This window comes from Lineus longissimus, chromosome 7 (genome assembly GCF_910592395.1).
Source record: "Lineus longissimus chromosome 7, tnLinLong1.2, whole genome shotgun sequence".
NCBI classification, from domain to species: domain Eukaryota; kingdom Metazoa; phylum Nemertea; class Pilidiophora; order Heteronemertea; family Lineidae; genus Lineus; species Lineus longissimus.
The window spans coordinates 7,700,324-7,720,130 of NC_088314.1; the positions used below are offsets into that span (position 1 = coordinate 7,700,324).

General features: G+C 41.9%; 3 protein-coding genes across 5 annotated transcripts; 1 reads left to right on the plus strand and 2 right to left on the minus strand.

Annotated features, from left to right (window-relative positions):
• Positions 1 to 1,448: 1,448 nt before the first annotated feature.
• On the minus strand, positions 1,449 to 7,348 carry LOC135490862 (uncharacterized). Of its 2 annotated transcripts, none has more exons than XM_064776423.1 (5): positions 7,271 to 7,348; positions 5,344 to 5,530; positions 4,930 to 5,139; positions 4,369 to 4,580; positions 1,449 to 4,175 (listed from the first exon to the last, which is right to left on the minus strand). In XM_064776423.1, exons 2-5 carry the CDS (start codon positions 5,468 to 5,470, stop codon positions 3,477 to 3,479), a joined length of 1,248 nt encoding a protein of 415 aa, XP_064632493.1. In that variant the 5' UTR covers positions 5,471 to 5,530; positions 7,271 to 7,348; the 3' UTR covers positions 1,449 to 3,476. The 2 variants fall into 2 exon arrangements, with proteins under 2 accessions (XP_064632493.1, XP_064632492.1); XM_064776422.1 differs by lacking the exon at positions 7,271 to 7,348 and adding an exon at positions 5,713 to 5,890.
• Positions 6,608 to 10,062, plus strand: LOC135490950 (kelch-like protein 10). The gene is made up of 6 exons (XM_064776536.1): positions 6,608 to 7,643; positions 8,137 to 8,277; positions 8,485 to 8,607; positions 8,871 to 9,062; positions 9,377 to 9,496; positions 9,860 to 10,062. Exons 1-6 carry the CDS (start codon positions 6,608 to 6,610, stop codon positions 10,060 to 10,062), a joined length of 1,815 nt encoding a protein of 604 aa, XP_064632606.1.
• Positions 10,063 to 10,795: 733 nt separating this feature from the next.
• Positions 10,796 to 19,538, minus strand: LOC135490932 (uncharacterized). 2 transcript variants are annotated; one of them, XM_064776512.1, is made up of 2 exons: positions 19,171 to 19,538; positions 10,796 to 13,402 (listed from the first exon to the last, which is right to left on the minus strand). In XM_064776512.1, exon 2 carries the CDS (start codon positions 13,383 to 13,385, stop codon positions 11,487 to 11,489), a length of 1,899 nt encoding a protein of 632 aa, XP_064632582.1. In that variant the 5' UTR covers positions 13,386 to 13,402; positions 19,171 to 19,538; the 3' UTR covers positions 10,796 to 11,486. The 2 variants fall into 2 exon arrangements, with proteins under 2 accessions (XP_064632582.1, XP_064632583.1); XM_064776513.1 differs by lacking the exon at positions 19,171 to 19,538 and adding an exon at positions 15,784 to 15,867.
• Between the last annotated feature and the right edge of the window lie 269 nt (positions 19,539 to 19,807).

Genomic DNA, 19,807 nt, shown 5'->3' on the forward strand with positions numbered 1-19,807 from the left:
ACGTTTCAGAGCGTCGAGGGCCAGACATGAAGACAGTGTCACATTCTCTGTAAGACAGGGTCTGGCCTGGGTACATTTTCACAACCTACCTTAATCTGTATCAGTGTTAGGCAAACCGTTAAGATCTGCGCCTTGCCTTGCAATATTCAGGATGTCTCAGAAAAGGATATGTAGAGTGTCAAGGACCAGCATAATCCTCTTTGGACCGATACAGGGATTGAAATGAGGCAGCCTTCTTCACACATCCGTTGGATATGTCGGAGGCATCCAACCTATCTCCCTTGCAGTAAGACACCATTGAAATATGCCTTGCTATACACAGAATGTCTCAGAAATGGACATATAAGACCTTGTAAATCAAGACCCCGACATAGAGACATCGTCACAACCTATCTCATTGCACCAGTGAGACACGCACTGCCTTGCTATATACAGGATGTCTCAGAAAATTATCTATAAAGCTCTGTCGGCCCAACAGTGTCCCACATGGATACATCGCATTTGTCATTGATTCTGAAGAACCTGGTTGTATCATTTGTCTCCGATTCTGAAGAACCTGGTCCTGGCAATTGTCACTGTTTCTGAAGAACCTGTTTTGTCATTTGTCTCCGATTCTGAAGAACCTGGTCCTGGCATTTGTCATTGATTCTGAAGAACCTGTTCGTGTCATTTGTCTTTGATTCTGAAGAACCTGGATGTGTTATTTGTCTCCGATTCGGAGGACCAGGATGTGTTATTTGTCTCTGATTCTGAAGAACCTGGTCTTTGCATTCATCTTTGATTCTGAAGAACCTGGATGTGTTATTTGTCTCTGATTCTGAGGAACCAGGATGTGTTATTTGTCTCTGATTCTGAAGACCCTGGTCCTTGCATTCATCTTTGATTCTGAAGAACCTGGATGTGTTATTTGTCTCTGATTCTGAGGAACCAGGATGTGTTATTTGTCTCTGATTCTGAAGAACCTGGTCTTTGCATTCATCTTTGATTCTGAAGAACCTGGATGTGTTATTTGTCTCTGATTCTGAGGAACCAGGATGTGTTATTTGTCTCTGATTCTGAAGAACCTGGTCCTTGCATTTATCTTTGATTCTGAAGAACCTGGATGTGTTATTTGTCTCTGATTATTTGATTCTGAAGAACCAGGATGTGTTATTTGTCTCCGATTCTGAAGAACCTGGTCTTTGCATTCATCTTTGATTCTGAAGAACCTGGATGTGTTATTTGTCTCTGATTCTGAGGAACCAGGATGTGTTATTTGTCTCTGATTCTGAAGCACCTGGTTGTGTCATCTGTTCATTTGCGAGGGTACAAGACCTACTCTCTCAGGAGGGCGTATATCTAAAAGAAATCAAAACAAAAGTTTTGTTGATGAAGATCAATAAACTCTTTATTGCATCATCCCAAAATTCATCATAAAATGACAATGTGAGAGAGAAAATGTCAAAATGTCAAAATGTTGAGAAAATGCTAACACTCCATTAAAAGGAAGTAAACAGGCCAAGGGGAGGATTAAATTAAAATGCAATATGAGGAATACTGTATTTTTTGTCCCATATCTAAATTCCATATGAAAAAAGTGTGTTCTTGAACTGAAAACTAGAGGTCCTATGATTTTTTTTTGAGAAATTCCTTTTGTAATTAAACCACTCAGTCCTGCAGAATATTGGTGTACTTAAGAGTTTGATTCATATTCTTTTTTTATAATTGTAACTTTACAACGCATAAAAATTCTGATTCATATTTTTCTTGTTTCATGTTCTGACTACTATATCAGACAACAAACTAAATAACAAGAAATTATCTATTTGTGACCAAAATCAGAGAACTTTTAAACTTTTGAATAATTTTGATAAAGTGAATGTTCTCAAAAGCATGATATGAGTATTCCAGTATTCTCATATAGGGTGGTTAGTTTTGACAACAATAAAATTGTAAAACTCCTTAAAATATACTTCTGTCAATTATGGTCCACACTGGAAAAATGTAACAACGAATAATAGTAAAAATTGGATTATAGAGATTTCATGATGAACGGAAATCTCATTTATCCTATAAAATACACACAAATCTCAGTTCACCAACAATTATAGCAGTATTTGCAATCTCAATGGTGGTGTTCCCAGGATAATGGGCCAACAGTCGTAACAATGAATGGGACCTTGAAGATCTGCAAACAGGGTCATCAGATACCAATCTGAGATGCACAACCAGAATCTGTTTCAACAGTAAATAAATAAAGAGTCAGAGAATGGATTGGTCAAAAAAAACACACCTGAAAAGTGGACCTAAAATACACTCCCCTCACACTGTGCGCTTACCACCTCTCGCAGTGTTGGAGTGCCAGCCCAACATTATGCTCCTAATGAATAAGGTCATACTAAACAATTCATTCCTGACTGAAAGATCAACCCTGGTTGTGATCCCATAGTTTGACTTGTGCCAATAAAACACTTTTTCAGGCTTGACCTGCCTGACAAAAGTTTGCACTATTCCTGCTTTTACCTGATATCTCCAAATAAGAAAACATGGCACTAAAACTGTTGGCCAGACTGGAATAAACCATCAGGAGTTCAGACATTTATTCAATGCCTCATTTATCTGATTAAAATTCTGATTAAATATATGCACAATGATCAAAGTGGAAGGATAAAAAAGTGAAAATCTGAAATATTTCAACAACATTGCAAAAGGTAAATGGCAAACTGGTATGTACAGCTTAACATCAGAATATGGTTTAACAATAGTTGCACAAGGTGTTAAAAATATTGTCAAATAAAGCATATAAATATCAAATGAACATTACATTGTTGCATTGGAATCTAGATGGTCTAGAAGAGCTTGGTGGGTAAACTCAAGGAAAGTTAGAAATTTTAGTTTTGTTTCCTTTGGTGTATTGCAATGATTCACTTTATACTCTCTACAGAGAAAATGCCTTTTTAACACCTCGTACAACTTATAATAGCATATTATTTACATAAGCATGCATTCAGCAGTGAAATAGCTACAACTTGAACTTGGAAGAAATGAATTAAAGAGAACATTTTAACATTTTTGTTAGTAAAAATACAGAGAAAACAGGGAAGTAGTAAATGGCAATAAATGCAATAAATCTCATAATGGAGACTAGACTAATCCAGAAACGTCTCCCAACAACTACAGTAATCTCAATAAAATTTCGCCAAGCATGAAATCAGACCTAACGCAGCTTTCCCTAACAAACAGATCTAACCAGGCTGTCCCGCCCTGAGTCGCTGTCTCCTAGCACCAAGAGTCTGAGAAAGGGAGGGCGCCTTAGCGCTTTTTACCATCAATTACAGTCACCCCCTAGTAATGTTCTAGTAGACGCTCAAAATCTGATTGGTCAATCGCACTAACCTACCTTCTGCACCACTTCTGAATGCTGAAATTTTGACTTATTTCAGGTGAAAATAAAGCACAAGAAAAATGTCATCTTTTCTCAGTACCTGGCAACTTTCTCAGGGCAGCAATAATCTGATTTCAAATGTCAGCATCATGTGATCAGAGGGGTTGAGTTCCTCGGGCAACATCATCATTACAGTATGATAAAACTGAGAAAATCTGTTCATAACATCTACGATGCAAACCATGAGAAGAAAAGCTGTGAAGAACATAAGAGGGAGGGCAGGCAACTGGCAGAATGGCCACATTTTGATGAAAATTGAATGATCCAACTTTCGGAATGACTTAGCTATACACTTTGGGCACCTTGCATAACATAAACAACAGTAGCACCCAACAGCTTGAAATATGGCCTGTTTTCTCTCCTTGAGGACAATAATGGATTTCACAGCTGCATAGAGGAATTGGACAATTAAACTGGGAATAACAATAATGTATATGTAAATATATTTGTAAATATCAGCACTGCACTCGCTGCAATCAGGTATATCACAAGTATTTCTGTTACTGCCTGCTACACAGACACCGCATCGACAAGAGGCCCGCGGACCGCAATCATGCGGGCATGTTCGCCCAACTTTTCCATGATATGCAGATTTCGTTGCGTGAACAACGTTTTTGAGTCTCTGCCACAATACGGCGTTGTAATAAAACTTTGTGTAGTGAACTGCATCTCCGCTTCGATTGCACGATAAAACTTTCATGTTGCCTGTAATAAAGGTCCGGTCTGGACGGCTCTCTAGCCCAGGAGTCGGCTGAAAAATTTTGATACAACGTTTTAATAACAGCATTTTCCAAGAAGATTCAAAATTGTCCACACCTTGTTTTGCCATGCAGTTTTGAGGCTACCTCTTTGAAATAATTCTCTGGAACTATTCAAACAATCAGATTGGTATGGCCTTACTTAATTCATGTCTTACTCACATACATTATCAATGTCCTACTCACCATATTACTAAAGGTTAGACCTTCATTGGGATCCTTGCACTGGGCCCAGGCATCATACAGTAGCACCCTCCGCTTCGCACCATGCAGCACATCCCGGGCAACATTCTGACACTTGCTCCAAACCTTTTCATTGGTTAGCACATCCATTGGGCCCTCAAAATCAGGATATGTGTTGAAATCGCCCAGGACTATCACATTTTCCAATTTTTTCTCTGAAGAGTACACGTATAATATAAAATTTACATGAACATAGAGATAGACAAACAACCGGAAAACTTGAAGCCTGTTTTTACTCAGCATGAGGCTGGGAATGACAGTTTACTGCACCTATTTGACTTGGGTCTGTAGTGGGAAAGACAATGCTCAAACCTCAGGCAAAGACATGCAGATCTTAATAATAATATGGAGGCCTGGGGAGGGGAATTTGGTGTACCAAGATATGAACTTGTCATTGTATCATTACACAAAGTCTGGCGCAATTGCAGTCACCAGAATATCAACCTCAAAGATATCAATAATTAGGCCAGGCCAGATGTCACAGGAAAAGTTAGTTTTACATACCTACAACATATTTCTTAAGCTCAGCAGCATTGAGACACTGCTGATGACGATCATAAGAGAAATGTCCTACAGCAATATTGAATATGCCCACAAAATCGACATTGATGGCTGCATGGATCACAACCCGCTTGTTCTTGTCTGGACCTTTTTTGTACGACAATGTCTGGGCTGTTGATTTGATGATCGGATGTCTACTTAAAAGACCAACACCTAAAAGAGAAATGGATGCACCACAATGGTAGGAAATATCTTGGAGGAAGTATGGATCGAAACATCATTTCTAAATTTTCGTTATGTGTTGATTTGCCAATCAGCAGAACTGTAGGACGTATCCTCCAACATGTCCAAGCCCAAAGACAAAGTGCTCCAAAAGCAATTTTCAATCCCTTTCAATTTCATCAAAGAAGACTGTACCTTCTATTTCCCATCCCTTGAGGTAGCTTCCTTGTCTTGGCAGCTCCGACACCTGGCTAGCAATGTGGAAATGCCGCCATTTATACGCTGGCAACAGTGCTTGTAGTTGATGAAGCTGATTCCTCATCCCGCTAATATCTGCTCGGACTTCTTGGAACGCTATCACATCAGGTTTGATCTCTTCTATCTAAACATTAAAAACAAATCAATTCGATTATTAAATTCGTACTATTCAATATGTTAGTTGTTGTAGCTTATCGTTTATTAAAAAAATATTGATACACAGTAGCCTAAATGTCCGGCCTAAGCAATACTCGTATGAGAATGAGGTGAAGCCGGGGGAGAGAAACCTCAGAAACGATGACTTACCATTTCTACAATCCTCAGTTTTCTGACCTCCCAATGGAACATAACGTTCCACAGGTTGTACGTGCTAACAACCAGGCAGCTGACATGGGGCAAAAGACTTAGAGAAGCCCCAACGAAGAGCAAATAATGCAGAAAATTCACATCAGACAACATTTTCATGGCTTTTCACATCGTTCTGTCTTCATCCGGGCAATTGATTTTGTGCTTCTCCAAACTAATGATATGTTGTTGATTTTGATTGGATGTCGAAACATTAAGTAGCCAATCACAAATGAGGTAAGAAACCTGTATGGAATACCACGTCGTGCTCGTGTTGGCCGAAACGGCAAGGCCATTGTGCTCAGCTGTGGTAAAGTCGGGTACCACAGGAGCGAACTTTTTAAGAGCCGAACCCACAACCTCAGTTGATTATGAACCCGGCGCTCTAAACGTTCAAGGACAGTGTCTTGTGAAATGGTGTTTATTTGTCGCATTGTTGGGCTTAGGCATCGCGCAAAGGAGTCAACTTTGTCGCTCAGGCGACCTTCGATTATAGCCGCGGGCCAATGTAATCGCCACGTGCGGCAAAATATCTCTCGTCTGCGCGTAATCGCTGGTTTTGATATCGATCACCGATTCTTATCGCAAGGCACCTGCGATGACCATAGTAAACCCCCGATTTTTGTCGGTCGCAACGACGAAAATCGCTCTGACTTGATTAATTTTGACGCAGTCTTCTGCAATGACGCCAAAACTGGGAATTCCCCCACCATGCGCGCAACAGTACAGACAGCTCCTTCGTGTCGTCAGCGACGACGTTTCCGTTTCTCAAAAGTTCGTTGACATTCCAAGAACACGTGGAACTGTTGTCACTGGATTATTTCAACAAAAAATCCAATACGATTTAAAAGATAGAATGACGATGATGGACCCAAGTAGAGTTGGATCTTGGTATTACAACTATAACGAAGATGACACGCTTCAACACAGATTCTCTGTGTTAAATGAACTTCGTGTGGATCAAAAGTTGTGCGATGCGGTGCTAAAGGTTGGTGGCCATTTATTTCATGTTCACAAGGCAGTGTTGGCCTGTTGCAGCCCATATTTCCGAGCCCTGTTCACGAATGGGATGCAAGAAAGCGGCAAGAACGAATTGGAAATATCGGATGTTGATCCCCGAGCGATGGAAAAAGTCATTCATTACGCGTACACGTTCGAAGTAATAGCAACTGAGTGCAATGTTGAGGTCTTGATGGCAACAGCAGACAAACTGAACGTGACGGGTATTCTGAGGGTTTGCCAGGATGTAATTCAAAAATGTTTGAGCCATGTAAATTGCTTTCATTACTTAGGATTCTCGAGGACATTCAGTTTTCATATTCTAGAACAAAAGATCATCAAATTCATCAAAGTCAACTTCGACCAGATTGGTCTGATGAATGATGAACTTCTTGCATTAGATTTTGAGGAAATTGAACAGTTACTGTCCTGTGATGAGCTTAATGTCCGAAGTGAGGAGTTGGTATTTGAAACGGTCGTCCGATGGATAAGCCACGCCCCTGACAAGAGGATATCTCACCTGCCGCGTCTGTTGAACTGCGTGCGTCTCGGTTTGGTGCCGACTGAATATTTCTTGGAGAAGATTTCAGGACATAAGTATCTGAAAGGCAATGAGGACTGCAAGACAATGCTGAAAAACACATGGGACTTTCTCTACGAATTGGACAGGACGGCGAATAAAGACATAGACTTACAAAACCCCTTGGTGCGACCAAGGATACCACACGAGGTGCTATTTTCCATTGGAGGATGGAGTGGGGGCAACCCCATCACATTCTTTGAGAGCTACGACACCAGAGCGGACCGATGGTACACACATGCTTTCGTCGAAGACAACACACCGCGAGCCTACCATGCAGTTGTTTCACTGGACGCGAAAATCTATATCATCGGTAAGTGATTTTGTCGGCAATCAAAAAATGTCAGAGCCTATTCCATCAGCGAAAGCATATACATTTGCATACAAGAACACATAGAGCTGCTATGTTCCATGTCATTCTGTTCTGATAAGGACACATAATTTTTCGTCTCAGTTGACCGTTTGCAGGCGCGGCCGCAGGTGTAAAAGGAACGACTATCCTTATAGCGAAAGTGTCCGATCTGCCGCATAACAAAATAAAGTTGTAGACTGAGCTTTTATTAAGAGTGATTGGTTTGTACAGCCTGCAGTCGAATTCGATGGTAAAAGGCATGAAAGAAAAATTCTTATGATGGGGTCACTGACGCATTTACGCCGGCACCACACAACCTGTCAAAACCTTGTAATAAAGGACCGTAGACGTCTTTAAAGGGACCAAAAAGAATATTTGCGTTTACAAACCTTGGAGTATGTAATTGATCATGATGATTCTGTGAACAAGGTCTACATTCATTAATCTTCAACAGGGGGGTTCGACGGAACGTCTTATTTCAACAGTATGCGGTGCTTTAACCCTGCGTCGGGAGAATGGTCCGAGGCAGCCCCGATGCATCATCAGCGGTGCTACGTGAGTGCGGCGACCATGGATAGCTTCATCTACGCCTGCGGTAAGTGATCGAGTTACATCCGTGTTAGAACATTGTCAGACTCTTTTGGACTGATTCTGGTTGGAGCTAACTATCGATTAGAAGGGGTATTATATAGGGGTGTCTTGGATAAGTGATGGCAGGTCCGCGATTATACTCATTGCCATCGTTTGTCTCTTGGTACGTCACCGCCTCTTTAGGCCACCAAAGTTTATTTCTTTGTTGCAGGGGGCTATGACGGCCGATGGAGACAGCAGACGTGCGAGAGATATGACCCCAAGGCGAATCAGTGGCACATGATAGCCAAGATGCACCTTCAGCGGAGTGATGCAGGATGTGCCGCCCTTGACGGTAAGTGAGAGTGCCAGGGGGATGAGTCCGGGGAATGTTGGTGCAGAATTTTATCGCTCAATGCACGGTTGTTCACTTGGTGTTAACTTTCGCGCTGCGTTAGGTCTTACGGGCTTACCTGTAACCGAAGGAGAATAATGCCCGTCCAATTTAGTGACCTGCCCAGACAGGCCATATCGACAACCCCTCCATGAGCATGGTAAGTATCATGGTTTTACGTTATGATCCTTTTCCCTTATTGTGCGTATACCATTCTTCTATAGGCGTGTTGTACGTGGCTGGTGGATTCAACGGAGAGGAATGCCTCAACAGCGCGGAAATGTACGACCCCCGAGTGGACGAATGGACCATGATTCGACCCATGGGCAAACCACGCAGCGGCGTCTGCGTGGTTGCCTATGGAGACTGCATATATGCGCTGGGTGGTTTTAATGGCGTCAGGAGACAGGCGTGCGGTAAGGGACCACCAATAAAATCGAAGGGGATATAGACAAAACTGATTCCAGAACCCAAGTTTAAACGTCTTATTTCATTCAAACTTGTTAAATTCGTTACACGGCGCGAGTGTAGGTGGGAAGCGGGTGAGGTATCGCAAGAAGGCGTCAGACGTAGCGCATGCGGGAACATTTTGTTACAAATAACCGCTGGAGCTGAGCGAGGTGTTACCAAAGCGGAGACCGCATCGCAATGACGCTCTTCACTATTATTCACGCGTTGTCAATCTCCGCCATTGGTTTCTTGAGCTAAGCACTTTTCCTTTGTTCCGCAGGAGAAAAGTACGACCCCATTCACAAGACATGGAACCCAATTAGAAAGATGTTCACCCCGAGAAGCAACTTTGCTGCAGTTGTCATGGACAGGATGATCTTCGCAATAGGCGGCTTCAACGGTAGGTTATTGAGCCTTGCTTTGGAAAAATAAGGCTTTAGCGACAGACTAAGCCATGTTCTTCATGACACTACTCCGCCAGCAGTACCAAACATTCTTCTACATATGTCGACAACAACAACTCAAGTGCGGCAAACGACCCTCCTGGGTGTGTTCATGAAATAAAATGAAAATGGTTGCCGTGGCGTCCATTTTACATGTGAGAGGGTTGATTCTTGATATTTGAGGGAACGACACCTTCTGGGTAAACCTTCCCACGACAGGCCAGTGGTGACTATGAAGTGCTGGAGCAAGAGTAATGATCGGAGCAAGGGACGTGTTTTAATGAGGCAGATCAGTCTTAGCTCTACTTCTCTTCTTGCAGGCACGACCACCGTTCCACACATGGAGTGTTACGACTCCGAAGTCGGCGAGTGGTACGATGCCACGGACATGAACATCAACCGCAGTGCCCTCAGCGCATGCGTAGTAGCTGGTCTACCAAACGTCTGCGACTTCACATATCACGGTCACGCGTCAGCAAAACTGATGGATGATGAGCAACTGATGTCAGAAAAAGACCTGTAGATCAGCAACTCTGTCAAGTGGTGCCGCTGTCTGCGAGAATTTGCAACAGATGCCATCTTTTTCTCCACGTCGTAGTAACCATGCAATCCTATCATTATTGTGCGGGATCCTCAGCTTTTGATGACCGCAAGTAGATGGAAGTCTCTATGCACTTTTAGATTCATATGACGGAATAATAATGGGCAACTATAGTACATTCGTAAATGTCCGTCAGATCTAATAATCTGTAACCACTGGTGTAAGAATGCAGACCAGGGTTTTCACCAACTTCAACATCATCATCTTCTCTATTAGTGTATACGGCAGCGCGCGGCACCGGCAGATACTACGAGGTTTCCTAGAGAAGGACAATCATTTCCTCTTAGCTTCAAAATTCAGGCTTTTTACACACGAAAGATGACTCTGTCCCGCGACTGGGAATATTGTCATCGTTAACCTGATCACTCTCACACGTTCTCGGCTGCAGAGCAATGACCGTAGAATCTTTTTGGGACACACTGTACAATATTAGCTGTTGACTAGGAGTACCGCACCCCGATGCGTGGACGGGTTGATCTGATATTGCACGGCGACCGATTTGGTTGCAAGCGATGTGGCAAGGCTTTCTCCAAACCGACCCTTTTTCGACGGAAAACAAATAAGCATCAGCGATGGATAGCAAGAGACGTGACATGCACAAATAGATGTATTGACCTTATAGGATCCTTATAAAGAGCAAGTCATGGACATACTATATGATTAAAAATTTATTGCATTACATCAGTATCACCAAAAAGAAAGTACATGTATAATGCAGGTTTGGGCATTCCTTGCCGTCGATTTGATTATAGGTAGAAACTTCCTATTGAAGGAAATCTTGTCGTTATAAATAGTGAGGATGAATTCAGTAATACATGTATACCAGGACCTATTAGCGGGCGAGAAACATCCAACTCCGCTGTTCCTTTCGCTCGCTAGTAGTGTCTGGTGACAAGTATCCAAGAAGAGCCAGACTTTTAGGCTTGTCAGATATGAAGACTATTTAAATAAAAACTATTGAAACTACCTGAATATTGACCATGCATGCTCAAAAAAAGAGTTTTATCTTTCAGCTTGCACTGTCTTGTTTCAAAGTAACATCAAATTGGTAACATGTTTAAAGCAGCTACTACAACAAACATACTGTATATGCATACTACAGTACAAGTATATGTACATTTCAACACGAAATAAAGCAGAATAGACTTGAGACACAACCGGATGTCGGACTTAAGAAGGTTGGAAGAAGATTGGAAGAAACCAGAAGAAACTGCTTATATTAGGACAGGAGGTACTCCCAAAATATGGCCTTCTGGTTGGCTCAAAGCGAATGAGCGCGCCGTGGTTTTCGTTAATCAGTGTCATACAGATGTCATCAGAAGGATACCAAAGAAGGTTCCGTCTTCTCAAATAATTATTTCGTTTCCAACCGAAAGCTTGTTCGTCCATGTTGCTTGTGGCGCCACCTTTTGGCCGCACCGATCACTGACGCCGTAGAACAGTCCCTCCATCTTGTACCCATCACAGACATTTCGTCGAAGTGTTCTAACGCAATCTCGCGGAGGGATATTCTGAATCAAGTCCGGTCTAGAGACCGGTTCGTCACTTTCGAACCTGCTGATGCTGTCAAGAACATCGGCAACAGTGTAGTCATGAAATGTCTGCGTTTTCTTCTTCAGAGTCGAAATATCCAATTGTTCGCGAACTCGGTTTTTATCTGGTTTGGTACTTGTTACCAGAGGAACCGACTTTACTTTCCGCACCTCCCTTTGGGTTCGACCGGACAGTGGTGACTTCCGGGGCCTGCCAGAGGGACAAGCATCCGAAACTAGCATAGGCGTTGTTTGTTTCGTTTTGTTTCGATCACGTGGGTCACGTGATACACCGTCCAATCGATTCCAGAATTTCGGTACAGAGTTATTGTTGAGATCACGTGGTGTCGCTATGAAGGCGTCATCAGTTGGTGACTTCCGTTTGTCGATTTCATGTTTCTTATAATTCCGTGCCGGAAGTTCCGGTGGTACTTCCGCGATCCGTGCGGCCAGATCAGCAGGAACTGAAACATCGTCACCAGGAATTGTCTCATAAATATGCTCACCATCATAGTGATCAACGTTTGAACGTCCAGGTCTTGGGGTCGAGGTTAACACTGGTGAACCAATGAAAAAGTGTCCCCTTGAATTTTGAATTGGATCATGAGAATCACACTGAATTGTCAAAGAGTCATTCGCAAGATATCGCCACTGCTTTTCCTCAATGCATTGTTCATTTACGTGCATTTGTTTATGTTTATGACTTTTTGACCTTCGTTCTCGATGACCTCTTGTCGTTTCTCTTGCGATTTTGTCACCAGATACGCGCGATTTGCCTTCCCGACGGCCAGTACCATCCATCGTGACACAGTCTAAATTTGCCGTACTTTCGAAACCAGGCCCGCTCCCGGCCCAATGCTCGCCATGATAGCACTCCATGACGAAATAACCGTCCGCTTGTGCTTGTGGTTTACCGCGACGGCTCTCACTAAACGACTTTCTCCGTTTCTCCCTTGAATCATCACTTGTAATCTTCCGCGACGAAACATCAAAAGAGCGCGACCGACGCGTCTTGTTCACTTCACAAGAATCGGTTTCTTTTAGATCCTTTATGATACCACGCATTGAGTGTTTGACTTTAGTTAACTTATAGTTATGCCGATCTAAGCGTTGCTGGCAAACTAAATCGTGTCTACCAGGCCAAGCCCGAAAGTTCGTGGGAACCATTCCTTGACTGGTTTCATGATACCCAGCATCCTTGGATTCATTGTTTAGATTCATGGCAAATACCTTCTCGCTGTGTAAGAGGCTGTCGATTTCATCCTCGCATGTTGGTAAGAAGTCACTTTCGTATCCGCTCGATATGGTAGTTGGAGAACCTCGCTTCCTTTTGCTGACGAAAAACATTTCGCCCATCGGACTTTGCGACCAGTTGCCAGTGTCATAACTAGCAACCGTTGAAATGTACGATTGTTCATATTTAGAATTAAACTCACCACCAAAGAGATTGTTCAATTTAGAAATGTTATGCACTAACTTATCCACGCGTGTTTTGTGAGTTTTGGACTTAGGAGAATTTTCCCGATTCGTGACAAGTTCCTCGTCATCCCGATGAGATATTGCCAAATGGTTTCTCTCTTGCACTAGAATCTGATTGGTCGGCTTGTCGGTCACGTGGCGCTTTCCTTTAGTTTCATTGGTGGAATCGCCAGTCACGTGTTCTTCTGGAAAGGACCGCCGGAGCCATTCGTCTATCGCTGCACTTGGCTTCATTACTGCAAGCAGGTCATCTACAAAGATAGAAAGAGAACGGATAAAGGCGCCATTGCGTTTCCCTTTGATGAATGAGCCGTAGTTCTAGAAATAAGTAACATGAAAGAAATATTGGAAATGAATTTGTGCTTGACATCCAAGAAAGGTGCCGATGACCCGATTTATCATGTTTATGTCAAGTCATGTTTGATTACAGAAGGATGAAAGCCCATAAATACATGGAATAAATGCCTATGAAATAAAGGGGTTAGTTAAGGCAATTTTGTGTGTAATTTGGTCCTTGTTGTGCACCCGTCGTCGTCGAACAAGAGGACAAGAGGACAACATGAGCATGCCATGAAATATGTTGGTTTTTCATGCAAATTTTTTTTTCGCTAGGTTGGATAAAAAGCAATTTTTTAGAAATTTGGCTTCAATGTCCTGTAACGTGACGTAAGTGTTGGCAGTCAAGTAGTGGTACCACACACACACACACACGCACGCACTCACTTGTACAATGTGTGTCAGGATGGTTTTCACAGCGCCAGGCTCCCGATTATAACACTTCACATTTCTGTTGACAAATAACTTATTCGTGCCCTGAAATGAAACTTAGTGGGTTTTTTTCCTCGAAATATCTTCATATCGGAATGCCAGTATAAGTGGACTCGAATTGCCCATTCCGTTAGCGTAACTAGGATCATTGAGTGCGCGTCTGAGTTGTCAAATATTTAACGAACGGAGTTGGCGATCGGTTAATGTGGGATCTATTTTTACGCTTCACCGCCAGTATGGGACAGTCACGAATCGTGTGAGAATGGAGTTTCACACGGTCAGACTTTCATCTGGCCCAGATCTACAGGACATTAATCTCGTCTTTCAATAATCCACCCAAATAGTAAAACAGTAGCAGAATAAATTTATCAATTCATACATTTTAAAACATCGCCCAAGGCTCAAGCAAAGTTAAACATTCTTTGGAAGACTCGGTCTCATAGAGTGGGCCAATCGAGTGGGGTTGTAAGGGGTGGGATAGGCCTGGCTGAGAAACTGGGCTAAGAGTTGGTTCATCATTACCATTGTTTGTTGACGTTGTAAGTGTTGTCATGTAGAAGTGAGGCAAAAGAACTGATGTTACTCCCAATTTTCACATAATTGGCTGCTGAGCAAAACCTATGACCCCCGCCCCACCCTCTTGTGCCCATAGAGTAACTGAACCGGATCGAGATATATCATTTTGATCTCTGTTTTATTGACTTATCGGCCCCTTAGTGCATAGGGTCTAAGGGTGATGGTCATCCCTTTCTCTTGGACCACCCTGTACATGTAAATGCACAGAGTTGATGGCTTTCCAAAATAAAAACGATGTAAGCTATAATCTGTGAAAAGCACACACATGCGTCTTTGACAAGAAAAGTTGTCGAGATATCGAATCTTCTGACCTGGGGTTCATGCCAAGTATACTTCAATAGTTCTCAATGTCAATTTGACAATAATTAATACATGCATTTGACTGATGACGGTCTGACCTGTGGCCACATTTTGAATTTACACAATTTAGCAATTAAGGTCTAAAGCCATCCAGGATTAATGATGCGTGGTCAATATGTCACTAAAGAATGAACTCAAAGCTATCGCCGACCATTGTGGACATACTGATAGCACCTTGCGCCCGATTAATATTTCATGGCTTGGTCAGGTGGGTGTGAAATATCACAATATCGGTCATGAATGCTAAGCCCATTAGCCTTTAGTGTTAAGAGTAGATAAATGCATGCGACGTCGAACGAATTAAAAAAAATATGGATTTGGGATGTTCTCCAATAAGCTTATATCATAAAAATACACATTGGCGAATACAAATTAGCCTGGAAGAGGAGGACAATTCTAAATAACGAAACCTATCCATAAACCACTCAAGTCATTCACCAATTTTATTCAGCAGCCATTTTAGTCTTTCGGTCGTATTTAGCCAATCAAAAGCCCTCATTTATGTAACTGCCCCGAACAAGCATGATACGGGGGTTGTGAAACACATTACACCCGGATTCTGGCAGCCGAAAAAAGCTTTAAATGCAAATTACCGTTATCAAACATAACTTTTACATAAGAGGTTGTTGGCTCAAATCAAGCAGGCCTGCTAGGTCAAGAAGATATATATGATATCAACTAAAAAAGAACAAACACAATGCGGACGAAAAATAGTTGCACTTTGGGTACAATAGTACAAAACTCAAGCATTCTGTAATTCGGTTAAGGGCACTTGGACCAATTCTTTCGAGTGGATGTTTTTCGAAGAAATATTTTCATGATATGTTGTTAATATTAGGAGGGGGGGGGGGGCGTTTTAGGTTTGGACACTACCTGGTTGCTGTCTCTAATGTCCCTTTAAAACAATAGTTGCCAAGTTATCACCTACCTTGCTTATCTCCAGTCACCTTAAATCAACTCATTTTCTACAAATTTTGTCTCACATCCGAGAAATTTTGCAAAACCGCGGGGTTCGTCCGACCCGAATCGCACCTGTGGTTCGACTGATCAGGGCACGGCATTCGTTGAGTTGGATATTTTTAAGGACCCGCGGCATCGAGCTAATAGGTCGAGGCCACAAGTAAGGATTCCACGTTTATCGCTTATTAGTGGCCTCAATTTTTTTGTTAGCCTATTTTAACACTAAATAGGATTTGATATGTTATTCTATTGCTTCCTGTAATAAAAATATCGGCGATGATAAGGGTTTGACCGAGGGATGTCCCAAGGCTCGTGGCATGATTGGGCGATATCAGTGTATTTACTACATGTACATTTACTTCACAGAACATCCTTTGAAAGCATGTCAGAACCTCTCTATATCAAAAGCAAAAGGTAACTCTTCCAAATGATTACGTCGAGCGCGATCGACAAATAAGGTACATGTATGTGACAAGAAACTGGGAAATACGCAACTTTTTCAAACTTTCAAACTGTCATGTCAAATCATACCCACCTCTCCTTTGGAAACCGAAATCCGCTGGATCTATTTTAATCGCGGAGGCACCCCGCCGGGCTAAATAAAGCACTAATTCAACACAAAACGCGGTAAGAGTCATTTTAATCCGCGGCATCGAACAACCGGTGTATAAAATTACACAAATTTCTAAAGCAATTCGGCAGATAACAAAACGAAACCTATCAAATTAAACTTTCTGGTCACTTTGCCCCGGGATTATTACTCCTTGAGAACCCCCCGGAGCGGTATTACGTGTGGGTTAAACCATCTCAAAAACATTCTAAGATTGTTTAATGACGCGGCAATTCTATTTGAATTCTAAATTAGTCAACACGAAATTGGCCCATCTCAGCTTCAGTTTATCGAATTGATGCGGCAATATCAACCAAAACTGCCCAAACAGGTACAGTCGTTAGCAAAAGCACCAAATTGGTTCAACCTGCTTTTATCATTGAATGTAAACTTTGTTGTAATCTCTTGATTTGTATTAAATGTTCAAGATCACGAATCACGAATTGCGCGATATTTTACTGTAACTACACTTTCACCGGCACAAGTTTGGGTATACATTTACATGTAGTTCCTTTACATGGATTATCTCTCATGGTATTCGAAACTTGACAACATATGTAGAAGAAGGTGCAATTTGAAACGAATCAATGTTTACATGTATTTCATGCGAATTATGCATCAGTACTATTATTTTCTTTCCAGCTGCTATAATGTATAATGAATTGCCCTTATGTAGAAATATCAAGCTGGGACAATAATCAAGCTAACTTTAGAAGTTCAAACGATTGCTTACTTTAGCTCTTAATTGATTTAATTTCTGAATCAAATCCAAACACTTGTGAGAACTTTTTCGGCTAACATTTAAAGGATATGCTAATCTGTTTACCTTTGACTAATCTACCTTAATGTGGAACCTAAACTTGAGCTTCTCTCGAAGATTTAAATATTTATCGGCCACTTGAAAATACTTTATACATGTGATTATAGGCAAATATCATTCATAAAGATTATATTTTCTGGGACACCATGTATGGCTCGGCAGTGTGAACTTGATACATATCAGTAGAACTTTTAAAAGTGAGTGCGATTAGAAGATCGGTGTCATTGGGCGATGTCATCAGACTTTTATCGTATACATGTATGTAGGTCAAAAAGCAGTTGTTCAAAACAAGATACCCCGTATAGCCACTTCGCGTGGCGCATGCGTATACATATATGTATGCCAAAGAAAGTTTGTGTTTGAGCAATCCGGCTCACGTGTAATTAAACAAGGTTGGTTCCATCTAGCATGTGAAAAGTAACAAAGATGCGCCACTCTGCTGTTACCTCCGTAACAGTCTAGAACCACTTGGGATGACCCGAAATACACCTCTGTCACCCCACCCCCAGCCGTGGTCAATGCCAACCAGTATTCCCAGGTGTTGGGCTATTAATCGAGGCAGTGTCATCTTTTCATTTCTCTAGGCTATAATGAACGTTTGCCTGAATGGCCGCGGCAGGGAGAGCGGACTCTAAAAACAACCCTGAGAAAACGTTATGGGCCGTACGCTTTCCTGTGATGCCGAAAGGACGCATAAAGACCAAAAAGTGTACTATTAATATTACAGCACGTCATTATGATCATACGCATACGTGCGGTTGTTAAAAAGTCAAATGTACATATACGAGTATTTTATTCAACGATATTAGACTATCGTAACATGAATTTTAAAAGTGAATAAAAGTCGGGTGCACCGAAGTCCATTTACATATTTGTCAAATCCTAAATCAATGTTAAGGCTTGAAATAATGTTCGTTTGCTGTTTGAAACATGCCCATTGAGTGAATGGTTGTTCGCTCTCGGTGGCAAAGTTTGACCCCCGGTCAACCTTCGTCTAGTCACAATGGCCGGGACATTTTTAATGATTGTTTCAGGTTCATGATAAATTGAGTAATTATGTATCGAGTGAAATGGCCTGATATTGTCGGGATGATTAATCCCAGATTTCTTCAGGATGGGTCAGGCGACACATTTATGACGCGCACCATTCCGAAGCTTATCCCAGTCAAAATATCCCGTGGGCTTTATGCGATTTGAAATAAAGTATTTGTCAATAAACTTCGTTCTATGATAACAATGTTGAAAAGTTTTCCAAATATGTCGGGTAAATCCTAAAGAAGCGACATGTCGAGTTTGAACAGCTCCTTCTCTTCACCCATGGAACTATCCATGTTTACAAGGCTGTGTTTTCTTTGCTAATTATCATGGTAAAGCCGTAAAAGCGCAAACTATACGACAGATTTAATCAGGCGGCAAACATTTTCCAGTTGATTAAAACCGTGGACATTGCGCATAATGGCCACGGACAGAAATTACACCGATTTTGCCAATGTTCTCTCTCATGAGACTTTATTTGTCTGGTCCTAAACTTGTATCGCCCGCCATGCGATAGTCGTCATCTGGGGGTGTATTTGCATCTGCAGGTAAAACACGTCACTATCGCTGTGTTTGATATCAATAACTGGTAGCTGCGATCATCGATTCTACTTCCAGGTACCTGTGATGGCCACTTGTAGAGCACTTTAAATTCTTCTTTGGTCGGACCATAAGTCAGTGCAATCGTAATCTCTTTCATAGAACCATCTCACCATCAATCATTTCGATTCCTCACCTCTGAATCCAAGTGAATTTCTCATCAAAATTTGGTATTAATCAAGGCGGTCAGAACCACGATGGGTTCATCCATCTCTATGGTTATAGGTTCTGGTTGTAAGTAAGTTCATAGAATAAACGAACGGTAATGGTAAAACTACGAATGAACTAACCTTGGTCCGGACTGTATAGACTTTGGCCACGTGCTCCTCCGACTCGTAGATATTACTGTGGAGTCGCCTCTATGAGACCCATCGATGTCCAAATTAATGTACGTTCCTACTTGTATACGAATCGAGTGCAAAATGCAACTCTCCATGCGCCACTACATCTATTTACTCGTGAGTCCTTGTTGTTGCAACTCACGGGGGTAAGATAAACTGCCAGAGAATGTACTCGCCGGACCATTAGAGTCCGCGTGCGACTTGACAACACTTCAAAACGCCCGGAAATTTATACAATTATTGCACGAAACTCCAATAATGACAATATTGTCAGATCGCAGTGGCGTTTCCTGGCGTTTCCCGGCGTCCTTGAGTATCAGGACCACAGCACAAACTACAATAACCATACTATATACTTCACCACAATAATGACACTGCGCCTCTGTCGGCAAAGTGTTGCGACATCTGTTTTGAAAAGCGTCCCCCAGGCCCTGGGCGGAAAGCCTTTGATTTTTAAGCGCGAGAGTGTTAAGTAAATTGTTTGGAGAGGTGTAAAGCACTCTGTAAAGTGCAATAATCGCCGCCTTTCCATAGGCCTTTTCTTTGACTAATCAGCTTTTAGAAGTGAACTAGCAATTACTGATTT